The sequence below is a fragment of the Triturus cristatus genome, chromosome 2_2, assembly GCF_964204655.1.
Source record: "Triturus cristatus chromosome 2_2, aTriCri1.1, whole genome shotgun sequence".
Lineage (NCBI taxonomy): Eukaryota > Metazoa > Chordata > Amphibia > Caudata > Salamandridae > Triturus > Triturus cristatus.
The window spans coordinates 1,228,584,160-1,228,606,066 of record NC_140582.1 but is presented as its reverse complement, the minus strand read 5'-3'; the positions used below and the strand labels follow the sequence as shown (position 1 = coordinate 1,228,606,066).

At 51.2% G+C, this 21,907-nt stretch overlaps 1 protein-coding gene across 1 annotated transcript in view; it reads right to left on the bottom strand.

Annotated features, from left to right (window-relative positions):
• LOC146863455 (dedicator of cytokinesis protein 2-like) overlaps positions 1–21,907 on the bottom strand; it is a 2,657,619-nt gene that overhangs the window by 157,673 nt on the left and 2,478,039 nt on the right. Inside the window, exons 36-37 of the mRNA XM_085642885.1 lie at positions 10,907–11,063; positions 6,848–6,888 (exon numbers count right to left, since the gene is read on the bottom strand). Coding sequence (XP_085499011.1) covers positions 6,848–6,888; positions 10,907–11,063 — 198 coding nt within the window. The remainder of the gene's footprint in view (positions 1–6,847; positions 6,889–10,906; positions 11,064–21,907) is intronic.

Sequence of the window (21,907 nt, the reverse complement as noted above, 5' to 3'; positions counted from 1 at the left end):
TCATGTCTGCAATTCAAACTGAAGACAGCATTGACAGCCAGTTAAAGCCTCTGCACCTCACCCCCCACTGCCCCCTGCAGGCTTCCTCTCTCTCCAGAAGTACAGCTGTCGCTTGCCTTCAGTGAGGCCAGAAGGGCTGGGGGAGAGTCCTTCATCGTGGGCAGGAGTGCACAGTTCACAGCGTTGAAGTTTCACAGACTTGCTCTCGCAGTGTTCCCAGCTTACATCTTCAAGGCAGACAGAGCCTTTGGTCCCCCTGATTCTGCTAAACACAGTGGGCGGGGCCTACCTTTCCAAGTTTTTTAACTGTGAGCTCAAATCTTAAGTCACCATTCAAGGTTCAAGTTCAGTTCTTGGTGCTGAGAGCTCCCCAGATTCCTCATCCTTCCACGGATGATTTCTCCCTTAGGGCACCATCTCGCGCAGAGCAGAAGCTGGCTTTGTCACTCACTTCCAGGTTCCAACAAAGAATCTTTCCAAAGGCCAGAACCATCCCAGTTACAACAGCTTAGTGGTCTGCTCTGCTCCAAGACTTCTTAAATCTGCCTTTTCAGTCCACTGAGACAAAGCAGATCTGCTGTCAAAAATCCCTTTTAGACTCACATACAGTTCATGGTCTAGTTTGTAGCCAAAAGTCCTCTCACACACAGATTACAGTAGCATTCTTCTGACTGGTCTATCCCTGTCCAGAAGCCATTGACTTCAGGTGGTGGCAGTCTTCACAATGTGAATAGATTTTGGGAATCATTCAAATACAATTCATAATGTTTATTTAAAGTCCAACTCAGTGTTGATGTCAATTTTTTATAACTATTCAGGAAAAACTACTTTTAAAAAGTGACATTTTACCTGCCTGAGCCTCTAATGGGCTAATTAGCGTAGGCCTGCTGGCAGATGGCGTTGCCAGTGCTTCCATTTATGGAGGTATGAAACTGCTTCCAGAGGCCTTTTCACAGAAATACCTGGGGATGAGTTAGATGTCAGGTAGGACACTAGATAGGGACCTGGAACTTTGTTAACTTAAAAGGGACCAGGATGAGGCCGGCTTATTTGTAGTTAAGTGTAAGGGGAAACCTGAGGAAGTGAAAGCCTTTGTTCTCTAGGCCCTTTTTATTCAGTTGGGCACCAACCCAATGGGAGGGGACTGGTCCCAGAACCAATTTAGTATAGCTGTAGAGGAGTGGACTGCACATTTCGCTAAACACACCACTGGCTGGCCCACGGCCTCCTTTAAGGAGCAGAAGGCCTGTGCCATCTTGAATTTCCATTAGAACAGGCCAACGTGGAGTAGTTTGCAGTAAGGCAATCAGGATGTGCTGCTAATGTAGGAATTGCTTCCCCTAGGTAGTTTGTCCTCAATAGTTAGGGAGTGTCCAGGAGTCACCCCACCCCAATCCTACAAAAGTGGCACCTGATCCATAGCTCAGCAGAACATTCTCTGGACCTATGGAAGAACAGAGAGAACTGGATCCGCTAAGTAGAGACAGTAAGAATTTGACCTGCTCCCACTTGTAGCCACGAGTACACGACTCGGAAGAGGCCTCCAAGGTTCTTCTGACTGATCTCCTGTGTTGCTGCAGGGACTCAACAAAGTGCGAGAGCCTTTTTCCTAAAGTACCCAGCTGACCAGTAGAAACTGGAACTGCAGTAGACCCTGCTGGTGGCCTCTGCTGGAGTGAGTCTTGGCCCCTAAGTACTGAGGTCCTGGAAGCCTCAAAACTGACCAAGAGGAGCTGCTCCAGGAATTCAGAAACGTTGGGACTTAGCTAGTTTTTGGACTTCCAAGACCTCCAGGGCATCGGTGGACCCTCACGGCAAAGGTGAACAATTTTGAGGCAACTTAGTCAGCTACAGCTTCAGGTTTGCCCAACTGGAGGATGTTGAGCTCTATTAAAAACACTAAGTCCAAAGGTAGAAATGTTGTACGGGCGAAGGTGCGAAAGGTATCCCCTGATGTGAACTGAATTCCTGTCACTTGGAGGTCTTTTCACTAAAAGCAACAATTCCAGCGGGACCTCTTCCAGTTAACCCTGACTTCGAGAGGACTTCAGTAAACATAGCCTGCAATCGTACCCTGCGTGAAGATTTTTACTTCCACTTCACAGACTAAACCAGAAGGTAAAACCTTTGAGTGGGACCAACCTGCTGAGTGCAACCAACCCGCGCTCCATTGAGGCAGACCGGAAATTGTGCTCTTGTCCCAGTAAACCTTGAACAGTGACCACTGACTTTGTGTTGTTTACCTTCGATCTTTAAAAATTCATATATCTGGTTCCCCTTCTTGTATTTTTCTCATTTTGGTGTCATTCTACTCATTACATTTCGCTCTATGTTTCTAAAATTGTTGTGTGGCTTTTAGTAAGTAAAACCTATCTGCTCTGTGTCCAGCTTTAAATTATTGACACTGTCTTTATCCAAACACATTTGTGGCTTTATCGCGGAGGAGCTTGTAGAGTCATCGGCAGCTCCTGTTGTGTATATATACCTGACTCCGCCCCTTCTGTCCATTTAGCCATTCAGAAACTGCATCGGCTAGCTTCAGAAATTCACACCGAGACTGGTACTTGGTCTTTGTCCGGGTGGTTTTGGGATTTGGTGACCACCTGGGGATGGAAGTTATTTATGATTCTTTTAGGAATAGTGGGGTTCATTTTCACCTGCTGTCTTTGTCTACAGTGCGGGCCTGCTTGCTGTGCATACTGTGCCGCTCAAGTTCGCCGATCCATCCCTAGGCCCGAGCCCGTCCAAACCAGAATAGATACTCAGCGGGCTCAGAAGGAGACGCACGACTTAATGCAGATTGATGAGGGTATTTTCGAAGACTGACCCCGTTATTAGCTATGCTGCGCTAAAAGGGCCGTTCTGAGGTATTCAAGATACTACGATATGATTAGCGCAGTATATCTAATGATAGTTTGCCTCGCTATGGTGTATTAAACGGTTCAAAATCCCCGATTATGTTTAGTACGACAAAAAGGCCCGAGAAACCGAACCGCCTCCATCTTGGATTGCGGCTCTCTCTCACACTTGGGAGTCACATGGTCTTTTACGCACACCCTCTGCTTTCCCCTTTCCTTGCATTTAATTAGGAGACAGGCTGAGTTGCTGAGAAGCAAGGTCACATCTGCTAAAAGGGAGTATCAGGCAAATTCCTCTAGACCTGGGACGTGAAGGGAGTCACCCTTTCGACCTTCTCTGTAAAGATAGTAACCCTTTGTATGTGTAGCCGAAACTAGAAATAGGCATGAGCTCATTAGGGGCGCCAGGACTAACTGGTACTTTTCCACATATAAGGTTTTGTATGCTGTACTGATAATGTATAAAAATGTGTTACTGTCAAGGAGCCAGCAGTCTTCCTCGGCGCACCTGATGGGTGAGGATCGACGAGGCTCCTCTATATAGAGTTCTGTGGTGGCTAATAAACGTTTGAACCTTCCACGTTGCCAACTGCTCCTTCTTGCATAATATTGCGGGCCAATGGTAAGTGTGGCCCTTGGAATAATTATTTGGACACAACATAGTCAGCTACAGCTTCAGGTTTGCCCAACTGGAGGATGTTGAGCTCTATTAAAAACACTAAGTCCAAAGGTAGAAATGTTGTCCGGGCGAAGGTGCGAAAGGTATCCCCTGATGTGAACTGAATTCCTGTCGCTTGGAGGTCTTTTCACTAAAAGCAACAATTCCAGCGGGACCTCTTCCAGTTAACCCTGACTTCGAGAGGACTTCAGTAAACATAGCCTGCAATCGTACCCTGCGTGAAGATTTTTACTTCCACTTCACAGACTAAACCAGAAGGTAAAACCTTTGAGTGGGACCAACCTGCTGAGTGCAACCAACCCGCGCTCCATTGAGGCAGACCGGAAATTGTGCTCTTGTCCCAGTAAACCTTGAACAGTGACCACTGACTTTGTGTTGTTTACCTTCGATCTTTAAAAATTCATATATCTGGTTCCCCTTCTTGTATTTTTCTCATTTTGGTGTCATTCTACTCATTGCATTTCGCTCTATGTTTCTAAAATTGTTGTGAGGCTTTTAGTAAGTAAAACCTATCTGCTCTGTGTCCAGCTTTAAATTATTGACACTGTCTTTATCCAAACACATTTGTGGCTTTATTGCTTTTGGTGGACCCCCATTCTTCACAGGTAATATCCGATTTCTTATAACAGGAATGCAGACGGGCACTCAGAAGTGTGTTGATGGAATAGGTTGGTCTGTGTAGACAGGATCAACAAGGAATGGGGCCATTGGCATTATTAGATATGGTATTTCTCTTATAGGTGAATATATACGAAAACATTACGCTCTTCGTGTGTCATACTGTCAGAAGGACAGGATTACAAGTGGGTTTTTAAGGTCATATTCACTTTTATAATTTGAGTGTCTTTGCTGGAGTGTCATCTGCTTGCTAGCAGTGGAGACCATACTCTTTCAAAAGTATTCATAGTACCTTGCACCCTATATATTATTCTCTTGTAGTATCCATGGCATCTTGTACCCTATATATTATTCTCATGTAGTATCCATGGCATCTTGTACCCTATATATTATTCTCTTGCATGTGGCCAACTGGAAGCTGCAGCGGATGACCAAGGATTCGGTGGAATTCTTGAACCTCAGCGCCTGGATACCCTCACGGGGGATCCGCCGTGCTCTACAAATTCACATAACAAGACATGGACAAACATGCACACCTCCCTTCTCCATCTGTCTCTCTCCCTGTGCGATTTCCAACTGCCTCCCAAAAAAACACACTCCTGGGATCCAACAATAGATCCGACTTAGGAAGCCTAATTTAATGTATGAGGGCCAGATGTATAACCCTTTTTTTTGTGGCCGCAAACGGGAGAACCTGTTTGCGGTCACAAAAAAGGGTAATAGCATGTACAAATGGTATTTTGCGAATCCCTGAATTGCAAAATAGCATTTGCGACTCTCGCTATTGAGAAGGGGCGTCCCTTCCTCATAACGAGTCAACATGCTATGTACTAGTGTTTTGCGACCGCATTTGCAGACGCAAAACTTTTGCAGTTTACCACCTACTTCAGGTAGGTGGTAAACCACTCGCATAGGGGAAGAGGTATGTGAGTATGTTGGAAAATATTTTTTAAGAGCAGGCAGTGGTCCCAGACACCACTGCCTGCCCTTAAAAAAATGAAACTGGAAAGTTTCATTTTTCATTTTTAAATGCATCCCGTTTTCCTTTAGGGAAACGGACTGCATTTAAAAAAAAAAAGTTGCTTTATTCAAAAGCAGTCCCAGACATGGTGGTCTGCTGACCCCAGCAGGCCACCATCCCTGGGAGGGCTGCCATTCTCAATGGGCTCGCAAATTGCGAGAGGCTCATTACCATTAACGAGCCTCGCAATTTGCGACCCCATTTTGAATCGCAAACAGTGTGAAATACACTGTTGTGCATCAGAAATTGCGCCTTGCTAATTGCGACTCGCAAAAGAGTCGCAATTTGCGATGCACAATTTTCTTGGTCGTACATCTGTCCCTTAGTGCATTAATTGTGTGTAACAGCGGCTTTCCAGGATAGTGCGGCACAGCAGAGTACTGCGGAGAAGTGTCGTTACTGTTGGGGATAAAAACTTGAGATTGCAGATATGACACACAGCAATCCCCCCCCCACACACATAAATCTAAGGGATGTAACTGCTTAAATGTAGGACATTATCACTCATAGTCCCATAGCATATACAATCCATCACAGGAGTGATCATTCAGCCTCTCAGCTCTGTGCTGAAACTTCTTCAAAAGACTGACTATGTAGGATTGTGAAACTGAATGTTTCCTTTTTGAGAAGTGGAGAGTTTTGGGTGAATATTTGTAGAAATCATTGAAAGCCTCACAATTTAGGAGGTTAGGATATTCTGAATGGATAGGTTATTTCGATTTTTTTTTAATTCCTGAATTTTTCGGTGATTGGGTTGAACGGTTCATGGGACAGAAATATTCAGGGGTCCAACTGAAGGACAGAAATATTCAGGGGTCCAACCAAAGGACAGAAATATTCAGGGGTACATCTGATGGACATGCATATTCAGGGGTACTATTGATGGACATGCATATTCAGGGGTCCAACCGAAGGACAGAAATATTCAGGGGTACATCTGATGGACATGCATATTCAGGGGTGCAACTGAAGGAAAGAAATATGCAGGAGGCCAAGTGCAAAACCCAAACTTGCAATACTTGAGCAGAGAACTCAGGGGCTAACACATTGTGTGCATGTTATTCCCCACGCCCCAACCTGTAAACGTCACAACCCTCTGTATTCCAGCATCGGTGACTGTCCCTCAGGAGGGTCTGGGTGACCGTCCCTCAGGAGGGTCTGGGTGACTGTCCCTCGGGAGGGTCTGGGTGACCGTCCCTCGGGAGGGTCTGGGTGACTGTCCCTCGGGAGGGTCTGGGTGACTGTCCCTCGGGGGGGTCTGGGTGACTGTCCCTCGGGAGGGTCTGGGTGACTGTCCCTCGGGAGGGTCTGGGTGACCGTCCCTCAGGAGGGTCTGTGCTCAAAGATCATGCACTGGGAGATCAGATGTTTCCTGTCTTCCTTCTTGCCTGTGGTTTTGAAGGCATCGGTTCCTTAACATATAGAAGTAATGTTACATGCAAAGTGCTCTAATACCAACTGGTGAAGTGACGCTATAAAAACCTATGTAAAATATTGTTTTTACAAGTCCCATCCTTCCTGAATCCTGTTGCTTGTAAATCTTTTTTAACACCAGCCCGTGGCCAGTTTCTGCACCTGATGTTTTACTGGGAAAGACCTGCACACTGGAGGGTACCTGCTGGAAGGCGATGACGTCGAAGGGTCACAGGCCAGAAGGACGCATTATCTCACCTGATGTACATGGCTTGACGGTCAATCTCTTTGTAGAAGTTCTGGGGAGAAAAATGAAAACACTGGTTTACAAACGTAAGAGAGCACAGTGGCAGATGTAGGAGGCCATGTGAGGAAATTCGGTGTGCATTTGAGTTTTGTGACATCTCTAAATTAGAAATATTTCACTAGAGAGATCATCTGATCGGACAGCTCGCCTTGGGCACTCAGTCGCTTCACTGTGGCTCATGGTACTGTAGCCACAGCAGTCGGCCACCCGGGGTCTGACCACACAACCAACAGTAACGCCACGGTTTGTGTGCTGACGGCAGGATCTTGCTTCGGGATTTACAGATAATCTCTAAACTATGCCCACAAATTCCCCAAATCCATGGATTTTCATCATGGGTAGGTCTTCACTGACTTTAGTGATTTTTCTTTTCTCCTAAATGTGCGGCTACCTGCGGCTTTTCCACTCCCAATGTGAGCTCTTCCAGTGGTATTACGTAGCACTAAACGTAAGTGTACAAACTGAGTGTGAAAAAAACATTCGAGATGCTTATAAACTCCCTAACATTTATGGCATTGGAAGTTCTTATCCATCCATCCTTCCTTCCACCCATCCATCCATGCACCCATCCAACAATGCACCCACCCACCCACTCCATCCATCCATGCACCCACCCACCCACTCCACCCTTCCATCCATGCAATTCCATCCATCCATGCATCCAAGCTCCACCCATCCATCCATGCACCCACTCATCCATGCACCCACCCACCCATCCATCCATCCAAGCTCCACCCATCCATCCATGCACCCACTCATCCATCCATCCAACTCCACCCATCCATGCATGCAATAGTTTGCCATCGCTTGGTCTGATTCGCCTCATCTTATTAAGACCAGACACGCCTGGGTTGCAATGGTCACATATATGTTACGGGATCTCTGATGAACACTGTGTGTGATCTGTTCACCTGTTGTCAATAATGTTCAGTATGTGATAGACAGATATGTAGAAGTTTTTTTAATACACAATTTTGGGTGACACATTATTTTGCATACTGTTTTTACGCTGAATTCTAGTTGTAAATGCTGAAATAGTAAAATTGCACTGCAAACGACTTTATGAGACATTTCGAAGTGTGTTTATTAATCTTCTGGTGTTCTGTTCATCTCCCTCATACTCACTCCCCTCCCAATCAGTTTCCCTGCCTGCCTCTCTCCCCACAGCCTTCGCAGAGCACAGGACAATGGGACGGAATTGGCTCTTTTCCTTCTATTGTGAATGAAACTTTCTTCAGGTATTAAAGGTGCAACCCCAGGACATTTGCACGGCGGTTGCGATGAGGCCTGATGGAACACACTGGTGTGTGGTTCTTGTTTGACAAATGTTTCATATTGTGTTGTGAATCTCGGGGCGCTGCGGGAGCTCTCCTTGAAGTTGTGTTTTTGTGTTTTAAAATGACTTGGACACTTCACTTTCTCATTTGTCCAATACTCGTCATCACTAGCCATGCCATGCTGAGTGTGCAGCCTTTGCTATCATCTATCCATACAAATGAGTATGAAACCCCCTGGTTTTGGGGGTGACGCGGAGACTTTCCCTTTTCTACTAGAGATGCTGTCGCTTTCCTTTCTGATTCTGGCAGTTCAATCAATCAATCAATCAGGGGTTTATAAAGCGCCCTACTCGCCCGTGAGTGTCTCAAGGCGCTGACAGTTCTATTTTGGAGACTTTTTCTTTTCCTCTTGAGACTCTGTTCAATGTCTTACAGAGATTTAGATGATTTTCTTTTTCCGTTAGGGAAACTACTGTTTCTTTTATGATTTCGCATCTCGTTTGGGACTTAGAATAGTTCTGATGTCTGATTATGAACTCTGCATTTAACGTCTTTATGGCATCTTTTGCATTATTCTGTACTGCTTGATTTTGTAATAAAAACATTGAACTTTTCCCTGATCTAGAACTCTGTTATTGAGTTGATCCAGTTACTTATTTTGGGGCATATTATCAAGCACAGTGTTAAAATTATCGCCGCTTTATCGGCAGAAAACTGCCGCTAAAGCGGCGATAATGGGCTTGATAATATGCCACAGAGAATTCCCATAGAAGCCCATGTTGACACCAGAACATGGCCTTCTATGGGAAACTTCACGGGCATATTATCAAGCCCATTATCGCCGCTTTAGCAGCAGTTTTCGGACACTAAAGCGGCGATAATTTTAACGCCGTTTCTTGATAATGTGCCCCCTTATTATTCTGCTAAATTTATGTTCAGCCTGGTGTTTTGAAGGGTGTGTCTTATCGCAAGATCAAGGGAGACGGAGCAGAACTTCTAAGGTACTTTTTGGATTGATCTGAATTTTGGGTGCAATAAAATGTGGGGTTCGGAGTTCTGCACCTACAGATATCTGCCGGTGCACCTTCTGTGATCTTTGTCAGCCATCAGTTAAGGCAGCGGTTATTCATTAACCTTCTGACTAATGTTGTCTGCTGGTTTTATCTTATAACCACCCTCTCTGGTTCCTCTCTGCTAATATCAGAAGTCTTATCCTAAAGTAACAAAGGGACAGATGTACGGAGCTTAGTGTGATGACCAGCATGTGAATGTTTGCGATTCGCTATTTGGTAATCGCAAACACTAGTGTTTGAAAGTGTGTTTTACACTTTCTGCGATTCCCAGTGGGTTGCAAATAGACATACCTCATGAATATTAATGAGGTAGGTCTCAGTTTGCGACCCATTGGAAGTCGCAAAAATCACATGGATGGTGGCCTGCTGGGGTCAGCAGACCATCATGTCTGTGATTGCTTTTAAATAACGCAATCTTTTTTCTTGACATGCAGCCTGTTTTCCTTAAAGGAAAGTGTGATGGGTTTAAAAAAAAAAAGAAAAGATTTCTTTTTCATTTTTTAAGTGTGCCTGCCCTTAAAAAATATATGTTTTTCATTTTCAAACGGGAAGGGGTCCCATGGAAACCCCTTCCCTTTGAGGAATGGCTTACCACTAACTTCGAGTTGGAGGTAAAATGAGGAGGTATGTGCGAAGTCTTCTGTCGCGAGTGCTGTACGGAACGACTGCGTTTCAGTCCCAAAACTTTGGAAAATACCAATGCGAATTGGGATTAGGAAGGGACGCCGGAAACACGCCCCTTCCAAATACCGAATCACAATCCCAAAGTGTGATTTGGTAACAGGTTACCGAATCTCAATTTGGGCTTTGCACATTTGAAAATGCCTTTTTGCGTATGCAAACTGCCCGATTCTGCAAAAAAGATTTGTACATCTGCCTCTCTGACACTTGGATTTTTTGCCTCTAGCAAGACAGATATTGTCTTCTGAGTAGCCGCACTGCTCAACTCTTTTCACCAACATGTTAATTCACTCTGTTGTTTTTTTCCCGCTGGAACAGCTATGCCTCCCGTGGACCACCTCACCCATGGTACGGCTGGTGAGCTCCTGGCATAGAGTAAACTGTTAGAAGCTGCCTCCTTCATAAACAGCATTACCACCCCGAGCTGAGGAGGCGGACTTGAAGTATTACTTAAGCATTTTCATCCCTTTGGTAAATAACATTCATCAGAATCGAAAACTCAAGTAGACTCAGCAAAACCTGTATATGTGCAACCAAGACTCCAGTGAAGGCCTTCCATCCCTGTGGCAAACATTCAAATAATTATTTAGTGGGTTAAACCTTCTCTTTTTCTGGCACAGGTATGACAACTCAATCTCCAACAAACTCAAGGACACAAGTAACTTCCTGTCCTCAAGATAAACACTCAAACGTTTACAGGTCTTAGTGTTTGAGCTGGCATTAATCTGTCTTCATCGTTCACCTTGAGTCACTTGTGCCCACCACTGGCCTTAGAGTATTTACAAATGGTTTAAACAATAAAATAAACATTTTAAGCCTCTTTAGGTCTTCTCTAAGGCCCTAGACGGAAGACCACAGACATAGACAAAAGACTACAGTTTCTGCTGTTTAGACACTAATGTTAATCTTTGAGGCCACAAACAATGTGTGCATGACTAAGCATGAACGTCCGTCAGTGGTACCCCACCCTGCCCCTCACCAGTAAGTTGACTGTACAGCTCATGCAGTAGGCCTTGTTCTCATCGTTCATCACGGCTCGGTAGTCCAGAAGTCTTTCCAGCAGACCAGTCACGAGGGCAACAAAGTTCTCCCCTGGTTTGGCCAGCTGGGGGTGCTTCTTGCAGCAGCTGAGGAGGCTGAAGAACATGAGATGGTGACGTCAGTGAGCAATCAGACAGCTGTGGCATGATAGCGCTGTACAAAATACAACCAATAAACTCTTAAAATGATGCCTATAATGCCTATATTGAATGAACTATTCATTAACAGCCGCTCCACCAGCACGGGCGGATCCTCAAAGGATGAGCGGCGCGAGGGATAGCTGATTGGAAGCGCACATTGATCATCGAAGGCAGCATTTGATAACGGAGTATTGGGCGTCTGCTGGACCTTCAACAACCAACGGTGTCCTGGGTTGGTTTCCGGCTGTCACTAGGCAACCGCTGCTCTGCCGGGAGTCAGCTGGTTGTCATATATTTGTCCCAGTCAATGTTCAGGGACACAGGATCAGGGTAACACGTGCCATATAGGCTGAGTGCACACTTCATTGGCCCTTATCACAAAAAGCGACTCGCTATGGTCAGGATTTGTGGTGTTGTGGGCATTGATGGATCCTGGGTCACACGCCAACTAACCACCAACTGATGCCTCACGGAGGCTCTGAGTACAGGAGAAATACAAACACACTGGGCAAGAGAACTGTTAGAAATGGGGTCTTTAGTTGGCAGTGGTTCACACCCTGTCCAAGTAGAGACCCACACTCTGGTCAGGGTAAGTGTAGTATGCACTTAGTTTACCTGTGCTCAACTTCTGGTAGCTTGGCTTAGAGCAGTCAGGCTAAACTAAAGAGGCAATGTGTAATGCATTTGTACACACACACACACACACACACCCCACATACACACACTGAAAACCCCACAAAAGTATTCCGCACCAGATTAGAAAATAGCCAATATTCATCTGAGTACAACAAGGCCAAAATGGCAAAAATCCGACATACACAAGTCAAGATATGAACCTTTCAATATTAAATGTGATTATAGCTCTCAAAGCAGCACAAGCTCCAGCTGCGGCAATCTCGACGTACTTGACGGGGACGAATCCACAAGTTCAGGCCGACTGCGCTCGAGCCAAGGTCTGCTACGGAATCGTACAGATCCAGGTTACACTGCCTTAGAGACATTGACACTCAATGATGTTGCAAGGTGCCTGGGAGCCGTCGTGGAAGCAGGTGTGGCGTCAGCTCCTTACTGCTATGCAGGTCGTTGGCACATTTGTGCTCGGGGATGGCATATTGCACAAAGGAAGTGAGGCGTCACTTGAGCAAGTGAGGCATTGGTTCCTGAGATGGTGCAGAGTCGTTTAGCCACTTTTGACCAGGGACGATGTGCAGGGGAGTTGATGCAGCGTTTGTGGCGAGGCATCGGTTCCGATGGTGGTGTGGTGTCTGTTCATTGAAGGCTGCAAGTCATCAGCTTCGCAGCGTCGAGGTCACACCATGGGGCCACAAGTGCTGTGGTGAAGTCAGAGTTGGGTGTCATGGACTTCAGTGATGCAGTACTGAGAACCTATCTGGTGAAGGTGCTTCGGAGATGCTGCGGCGGTGTCGCAGCTTGCATTGCAAGTCATGCCTGTTGTGTTGAGCGAGGACCATGGCTTTGGTGCAGGCAGAAGTCCTGGTTCTGAAGTGATGCTCAGAGTTGAGGTGTTGGTTTCTTTTTACAGCACATAAACTCACTTCCAGGGCCCAGGAACTGGATTTGCCACCCCTTGGTAGAGTAGGAGTCTCAGTAGAGGAGCCCAGGTGCTGCAGGTGAAGTCTTTGATGGCCCTGAGACTTCTAACAGGAGGCAAGCTCGACACAAGCCCTTGGAGAAACTTTAGATGGCAGGATGCAGAGAACAAAGTTCATTCCTCTCACCTCCAGGACAGAAGCAGTAGGCCAACACAGCAAAGCATGAAGCAAAGTGGCAGTTCCTCTTGGCAGCACAGCAGCTCTTCGTCCTGGCAGAATGCCCTTAGTCCAGAAGTGTTCTGAGTATATGGTCTGCGACATCCAGTACTTATACCCATATGAACCTTTGAAGGAGGGAGACTTTCAAAGAAAGGTCTTTGTAGTGCACAAGACCCTGCCCTTCCTGGCCCTGGCTTCAGACACACTACAGGAGGTAGGCACCTCTTTGTGTTGTGACAGGCACATCCCTGTTCAGGTGCAAATGTCAGCGCCACCCACCATTCTAGCTCAGGAAGACTCATCAGCCTGGTGATGGACCATCAGAATAAGCTGGGCATACCTCAGCTACCTTTGTGCCTGACTGTCTAGAGTGAATTTGCAAAGCCCAGCTGTCACCCAGACGTATATTCTTGGGACAGGCATAAACAAAGGATGGGGAACGTAAGACAATACAAACTTAATAAACATGGTGTTGGAGGGAGGCCCACCGGGTAGTCGGGGAGACTAATCCGGCACCTTCCTACCGCAAAGTTATAGCCGAGCGCCGCTGAGAAGCCCCCTCGGGGAGGTCTTTCTCCTATGATCGTACTAGGCCCAGTAACACCACCACACAGGACCCAATAGCAGTTGCGAGATTAGATTCTTTATCGGCAGTAATACGTGCAATATTTACAGAGGGATCGAGGGATCCTGTCAGAGTCTCAGTGTTCGTTCAAGAGGATAGGGTAGCGGGACAGTCTTAGTGCCAGCCAGGCACGGGCGGGCTCTGCGCCAGACCTTGGATGCTGGTCTCAGAGCGGCTCGGACGTGGAGAGCCGCGACGTCGTCTGCAGGGCTCGGATGGTAGTTCCGCTTAGGTCGAGCCGCGACACAGTCAGCAGGGCTCTGGTGGTAGGTCCGCTTCGGTCGAGCCGCGACGAGGTCAGCTGGGCTCCGGTGGTAAGGTTCAACAAGGTCGGGCCGCGACAGCGTCAGCAGGGCCCCAAAGGTTCGTGAAGGTCTTTAAGCACGGTGGAGCCGCGACGTCGTCAGCAGGGCTCAAGAGTTGGTTCAGGGTGAGTCTTCTTCCGTAGGGTCAGCCGCGATCCGATCAGCAGGGCTCTTGACTCCAGGATACAACTACTCCCCTGTTGTCGGGTCGCCCCAGATATAGGACAGGAGCCCTTTGATGTCCGGACCCGTGCGCCCGGAGGGGGCGGAGAGGCCGAGTAGGGAGCGGCCAGACGCCCAGCAGGAGAGGCGCCAGGCCCCAGAGAGCTGTGGGGTGATCACACCTAGGTGTGGAGAGACGGTAGGGGGTCCCATCGATACTGCCCTCCGCCGGGAGTGGGAAGGGCTCACGTGGTATCCCCCGGGCCAGGGGTTGGCGTCTCGATGTCGGGCCTCGCTGGGACCGAGGCCGGGTAGAACAGGGTCATACAGGTGGTCACGTGGAGTGACGTGCAATCCAAGATGGAGGAGTCCCGATGTGCATGGGACCTCGTGCGGCTTAGCGCGGGGAAACAGCACCACGCCACGAGGCCGGCTCCCACACGCGTCCCCCCCAGCTGAAGGCAGGGAGAGTCACCCATCTTCTTGGGGGTTCTCCTCGCCGAGGCGGAAGAATCGGGACAGGCCGTCAGCATTGGCGTGGTCGTTGCCGGGCCGGTGTTCAACAGTGAAGTCCATCCCTTGCAGCGAGATGGACCAGCGTAAAACTTGGGGTTCTCGCCCCGCATTTGCATGAGCCACCGCAAGGGCCGGTGGTCAGTCTGGACCCTGAAGTGGGTACCGAAAAGGTAGGGCCGGAGCTTCTTGAGAGCCCATACCACAGCGAAGGCCTCCCTCTCGATGGTGCTCCACCTCTGTTCTCGCGGCAGCAGGCGGCAGCTGATAAAGGCCACCGGTCGGTCGAGGCCCTTGGCGTCCAGCTGGGAGAGGACTGCCCCGACCCCGTACTCCGAGGCATCGGTCTGGACTACAAATTCCTTGCTGTAGTCGGGGGCCTGTAGCACAGGGGCAGCGCACATGGCCGCTTTGAGAGCATCAAACGCGGTCTGGCAGCGGGGCGTCCAGTGCACCGCCTTGGGTTGTTTCTTTGAGGTGAGTTCCGTAAGGGGGCCCACAATGCTGCCGTAATCCTTTATGAAGCGTCGGTAGTAGCCTGTGAGGCCTAGGAATGCCCGGACAGCGGTTTGGGTGGCGGGGGGCTCCCACGCCTGGATGGCGTCAACTTTTAACCGGAGGGGGGCCACCTGGCCACTCCCCACCTGGTGGCCCAGATAGGTCACAGATCCTTGACCGATCTGGCACTTGCTGGCCTTAATTGTGAGCCCGGCCAGGAGAGCGGCCAGGACTTCCCCAAGGTGTCCTAGGTGCGCGGCCCAGTGGTCGCTGAAGACAGCAATGTCATCGAGGTAGGCCGCGCTGAAGGCTTCGAGACCGGCCAGGACCTTATTTACCAGCCTCTGAAAGGTCGCTGGGGCGTTCTTCATGCCGAAGGGCATCACCCGGAAGTGGTAGTGGCCATTGGGGGTAGAGAAAGCTGATCGTTCTTGTGCGCCGGGAGTGAGCTTGATCTGCCAGTACCCAGCGGTGAGATCAAAGGTGCTTAGGTAGCGGGCGGCTCCTAAGCGATCAATCAGCTCATCGGCTCGTGGCAAAGGGTGGGCATCGGCCTTGGTAACTGCGTTCAGGCCCCGGTAGTCGACACAGAATCTGAGTTCGGGGGCCGTGCCGGGGGCGGCGGCCTTCGGCACCAAGACTACCGGGCTGGTCCACGGGCTGTCGGAAGGCTCGATGACTCCGAGGGCGAGCATCTTGGCGACCTCGGTCTTTATGCAGGCTCGGACTCGGTCAGGCACTCTATAAGCGCGGTGTCGTACAGGGGGGCTATCCCCCGTGTCCACGTCGTGGACGCACCAGGGGGTTACCCCAGGCGTGAGAGAGAAGAGGGCAGCGAAGGGTTGCAGTAGCTTCTGGCAATCATGGCGCTGTTCCGGTGTCAGGGTGGCGGAGAGGCGGACGCCCTCCAAGGAGCCGTCTTGGCTCGAGGACCCCAGGAGGTCTGGTAGGGGCTCGGAGTCACTTTCACCCCCATCGTCGGTAGCCAGTAGTAAGCTTAGTTCAGTTCGGGCAAAATGGGGCTTGAGCCGGTTGGCGTGCAGGACCCTGAGGGGGTTCCTCGGGGACTCCATGTCGACCAGGTACGTGACGGGGCTCTTCCTTTCAACTATCTTGAAGGGCCCGGTCCACTTGTCCTGCAGGGCGCAGGGGTCCACGGGTGACATGACCCAGACTTGCTGGCCCGGCTCAAACTCGACGGCTGAGGCATTCTCGTCATACCAGCGTTTCATATCTTCTTGGCTGGCTTCAAGGTTGGCTTCTGCCAGGGCATGGAACTTTCGAGTCTGGTTCCGCAGGGTCAGGAGGTACCGGTAGACGTCGGGCGGGGCACTCTGGACGTTCGCCTCCCAACCCTCCTTGACCAGGCTGAGGGGCCCTCGGACGGGGTGCCCATACAACAGTTCGAAGGGGCTGAAGCCCAGGGACTTCTGTGGTACCTCCCGGTAGGCGAACAGGAGGCAGGGCAACAGGGCATCCCATCTCCTCCTGAGGGGCTCTTCCAGGCCCTTGATCATCCCCTTCAGGGTTCGGTTGAACCGCTCGACCAGTCCGTTCCCCTGGGGGTGGTAAGGGGTGGTGAATTTATAGGTGACCCCACATTGTTGCCAGAGGGATCTCATGTACTTCGAGATAAAGTTCGTCCCCCTGTCGCTCACCACTTCTCGGGGGAACCCCACCCTGGAGAAGATGCCCATCAGGGCCCGGCCCACCACTGGAGCGGTCACAGTTCGGAGGGGGACAGCTTCTGGGTACCGGGTGGCGTGGTCGACCAGTACCAGGATGAAGCGGTGGCCCAGGGCGGTTCGGGGGTCGAGGGGCCCCACGATGTCTATCCCCACTCGTTCGAACAGGGTGTGGACGGCTGGAAATGGCTGCAGGGGGGCTTTCACTCGTCCCCCAGTCTTCCCGCTAGCTTGGCAGGTCGGGCAGGACCGGCAGTGCTGGTCCACGTCTCGTCTCATTCGGGGCCAATAGAAATGGGTCACGAGGCGGCTGTAAGTCTTGTCCCGCCCGAGATGTCCGGCGAGGGGCACGTCATGTGCCAGGTTCAAGAGGAATTCTCGAAATCGGAGGGGGACCACCAGCACCCGGCTGGCCCCTAGTTCGGCGACTTTCTGCTCGCTATACAATAAGTCATTGTCCCAATAGACCCAGTGGGTTCCCGAGGGGTCCCCCGCAGCCTGGGCGGCCGCCTGCTGTCGGGCCCCCTCGAGGGACGGGCAGCCCTTCTGTTCTTGCTGGAATTGTTCACGGGTGGGGCCCCCGTCGTGGCGCCACTGGGCCAGCTCGGGGATCTCGCTGAGGGGAGCGGCCTCGTTGGAAGAAAGTTCGGATGGCCCGGCCTCCTCGTCAGGTTCCTCCGGGCCGGAGGAGGTGGATGGTTCGGGGCCCGCCGGTTTGTCGGAGGTCGGGCCGCAGCTGGCTGGACGGTCATGGACCGAGTGGTGGCGCAGGCCCACTCGGGTAGTCCTAGCATCCCCAGATGCTCTCGGCACTCCACCTGGGCCCAGGGGGAGCTCTCTAGGTCGTTCCCCAGGAGGCAGTCCACCGGGGCGTCGTCGTGGACAGTCACTTTCAGGGTGCCGGACACTCCTCCCCACTCGAAGGGGATTCGGGCCATCCGGCACATGCTCTCGGTGTTGTCGGCGGTCCGGACAGGGCAGAGGACATGTGGTAGGATCTGTTCGGGGGTCACCAGATGGCAGCGGACAGCGGTCACACTGGCCCCAGTGTCCCGGAGGGCCTCAGCCCGTCGCCCATTGATGGTGACCCACTGTTGGTACTTCTGGGTGTTGCTTGGGATGGTGGCGCGGGGCACCATCTCTCGGGAGCCTAGGCACACAAGCGACATGGCGGCTGGTTCCCACTCGGGGGACCCGTCGTCGTGGTTCTCCTCCTCGTCCTCTCCCTCCCCCAGGGCTGCGGCGGCAATTTGTCGGGGAGGTGGCCCCGTGGTCCCGTTCCGTCGGTTCACGGGGCAAGCCGGGTCACTTGCATAATGGCCGGTCTGCTGACATCCGAAGCAGGTTACTGTCGGTCGTGTTCCAGACCGGGCGATAGGGGTCCCTCTTCGGCCCTGGGTCGGGGAAGGGTGGTTGGTTGCTTGACCTCGTGGCGGGCTTCTGGGCGGCCCGGCTGGGAATTCTCGACTGCGGTGGGACCCCCCTCCTCCACCGCGCTGGTGGGGAGGGCCCGTGGTGCTCCGTTGGTAGTCCCCCACGGGGTTCCGGGGGACCCGGGTGTTGACCCATCGGTCCGCTTCGGCGGCGAGCTTCCGGGGCTCGGTCAGTTTACTGTCCAGGAGGTGTTGCCTTAGTTCCACAAAGCAGTTGTTGGCGAGGTGCTCCCAGACAATGAGGTCGAACAGTTCGTTATATGAGGTGACCTTGCTCCCTTTGATCCATCCTTCCAACGCTCGGCTGAAGAAGTCCACGTATTCGACCCATGTGGTACCGGGGATCTTCTTGCAGTCCCGGAAGCATTGCCGGTACATCTCGGCCGACAGTCCGTAGCGTGTGAGTAGGGCTTCCTTCATGTGGTCGTACGAGGTCATCACTGCGTCGGGGAGTTGCAGCAGGGTATCTCGTCCCTCGCTGAGGAACCTCCCCCATAGGCCGGCGCCCCAATCCTTCCGGGGTACCCGATGGGAGGTCATGGCGACTTCGTACGCTCGGAACCATTGCTGGATGTCGTCATTTTTATAGTACTCCTTGACGACATCCTTGGGGATGTGAACCTTTGGCTCGGTCGGGGGCAGAGCGTCCCGGGCTCCGGGGTTGCTGGTCTCCCCAGTTTTAGCTTTTAGTTCAAGTTCTTTAAGGCTCCTCTCGTGCTCGAGGGTTAGCCGTCTCTCCTCTAGCTCCCGATGCCTTTTCTTCTCCTCGATTTCTTCTTGTAGTCGTAGTTGCTCCAGGGCTATCTTTTTCTCTGCCAGTCGGAGCTCCCCGTCCAGCCGGAGTCGGGCAAGGTCCATTTCGTGTGTCCGGGCCCTTTCCCGTTCTCGGATCTCTTCGGGGGAAAGGCTGGTGTCTGGGGTGGTTCGCTTCCCGTTTGTCGGGGTCGTGGTTGGCAGGTTTCCGTCCCGGGCCGAGGTCCCTTCGGCTCGGGGTGGAGGGGTTTCGGGTTCTGCCCAGGCTTTCAGGGCTTTCTGCATTTCTTCCTTGGTGCCCAATCCTGTGTGTGGGATCCCTTTGTCTTTGCAGAATTGTTTGAGTTCCTTGTGGGTGTATTCCTCCAGTTTCTCCAACTGGAAGGTTGCGGCCACGGTTGCTTCTTGGCCATCCATGGTTCCCTTTTTCTCTCCTCGTCTGGTCAGGTAGTGGTTGCGTTACTTGCTTGTACGATTGCGTTTGCTCGGATCCCGTCGCTGGCCACCAAATGTTGGAGGGAGGCCCACCGGGTAGTCGGGGAGACTAATCCGGCACCTTCCTACCGCAAAGTTATAGCCGAGCGCCGCTGAGAAGCCCCCTCGGGGAGGTCTTTCTCCTATGATCGTACTAGGCCCAGTAACACCACCACACAGGACCCAATAGCAGTTGCGAGATTAGATTCTTTATCGGCAGTAATACGTGCAATATTTACAGAGGGATCGAGGGATCCTGTCAGAGTCTCAGTGTTCGTTCAAGAGGATAGGGTAGCGGGACAGTCTTAGTGCCAGCCAGGCACGGGCGGGCTCTGCGCCAGACCTTGGATGCTGGTCTCAGAGCGGCTCGGACGTGGAGAGCCGCGACGTCGTCTGCAGGGCTCGGATGGTAGTTCCGCTTAGGTCGAGCCGCGACACAGTCAGCAGGGCTCTGGTGGTAGGTCCGCTTCAGTCGAGCCGCGACGAGGTCAGCTGGGCTCCGGTGGTAAGGTTCAACAAGGTCAGGCCGCGACAGCGTCAGCAGGGCCCCAAAGGTTCGTGAAGGTCTTTAAGCACGGTGGAGCCGTGACGTCGTCAGCAGGGCTCAAGAGTTGGTTCAGGGTGAGTCTTCTTCCGTAGGGTCAGCCACGATCCGATCAGCAGGGCTCTTGACTCCAGGAAACAACTACTCCCCTGTTGTCGGGTCGCCCCAGATATAGGACGGGAGCCCTTTGATGTCCGGACCCGTGCGCCCGGAGGGGGCGGAGAGGCCGAGTAGGGAGCGGTCAGACGCCCAGCAGGAGAGGCGCCAGGCCCCAGAGAGCTGTGGGGTGATCACACCTAGGTGTGGAGAGACGGTAGGGGGTCCCATCGATACTGCCCTCCGCCGGGAGTGGGAAGGGCTCACGTGGTATCCCCCGGGCCAGGGGTTGGCGTCTCGATGTCGGGCCTCGCTGGGACCGAGGCCGGGTAGAACAGGGTCATACAGGTGGTCACGTGGAGTGACGTGCAATCCAAGATGGAGGAGTCCCGATGTGCATGGGACCTCGTGCGGCTTAGCGCGGGGAAACAGGACCACGCCACGAGGCCGGCTCCCACACATGGCATTTTTAGACCTGCAATATAAAAACCAACTTCACTATAAGATGTGTTTTTAAATTGTGAGTCCACAGACACCAAACTGCAATTTTCTATCTGCTCCCAATTGGAAGGCACTCTGTAAAGTGTTACAATGCAGCTCCAATGCTAATTTATTGGACAATTAGGCCTAGTTTTATTGAAAAACACATTTTGCAGTTTTTTACTACCAGGACATGTAAATCTCAAAAGTAATTCTGCTACCTTTTAAATACATTGTACCCTGCCCATGGGGCTGCCTAGGGCCTACCTTAGGAGTGCCTTACATGTACTAAAAGGGAAGGTTTGGGTTAGGTGAACTTGCCAGGTTGGTATGGCAGTTTAAACTGCATACCCCGGCTCTGCAGAGGCAGGCCTGAGACATATATGCAGGGCTACTTGTGTGGGTGGCACAATCAGTGCTGCAGGCCCATTAGTAGCATTTCATTATAGGACCTGGGCACATGTAGTGCACTGCACTAGGGACTTACATTAAATAAAATATGCCAATCATGGAGAAACAAGTCATACCACATTTTAGAGACGGAGCATATGCACTTGAGCACTGATTAGCAGTGGTAAAGTGCCCAGAGTCCTAAAGCCAACAAACAGAAGGTCAGAAAAACACAGGAGGACGAAGGCAAAGAGTTTGGGAATAATCCTGCAAAAAGGGCCAAGGCCAACAAAAACTAAAAAGGGAAGAGTACACAGGAGTCTCCACACTGAAAGGAGCTTCATCAGCACACCTGGTTTGGACAGTCACTCTAAGAAATATGTGCTGGCTGTGGATAGCTGCTGTGTGGAATGCCTGCTGGCTGTTGAAAATCACTGTATGGAATGTCCGTTGGCTGTGGCTAGCCACTCTATGGAATGTCAGCTGGATGAAGATAATCACTGTATGAAATGTCCGCTGGCTGTGGCTAGTCACTGTATGGAATGGCCGCTGGATGTGGCTGTCCACTCTATGGAATGTCTGCTGGATGTGGATAGTCACTGTATGGAATGTCAGCATGCTCTGGCTAGTCACTATGTGGAATGTCAGCAGGCCGTGGATAGTCACTTTATGGAAAGACACCTGGCTGTGGCTAGTCACTATATGTAATGTCAGCTGGCGATGGAGAGGCAATGTAAGGAATGTCTGCTGGCTGTGGCTAGTCACTGTATGGAATGTCCGCTGGATGTGGATAATCACTGTATGAAATGCCAGCTGGCTGTGGCTAGTCACTGTATGGAATGTTCACTGGATGTGGCTATCCACTCTATGGAATGTCAGCTCGATGTGGATAGTCACTGTATGGAATGTCAGCAGGCTCTGGCTAGTCACTATATGGAATGTCAGCAGGCCCTGGCTAGTCACTTTATGGAAAGACAGCTGGCTGTAGCTAGTCACTATATGTAATGTCAGCTGGCGATGGAGAGCCAATGTAAGAAATGTCTGCTCGCTGTGGCTAGTCACTGTATGG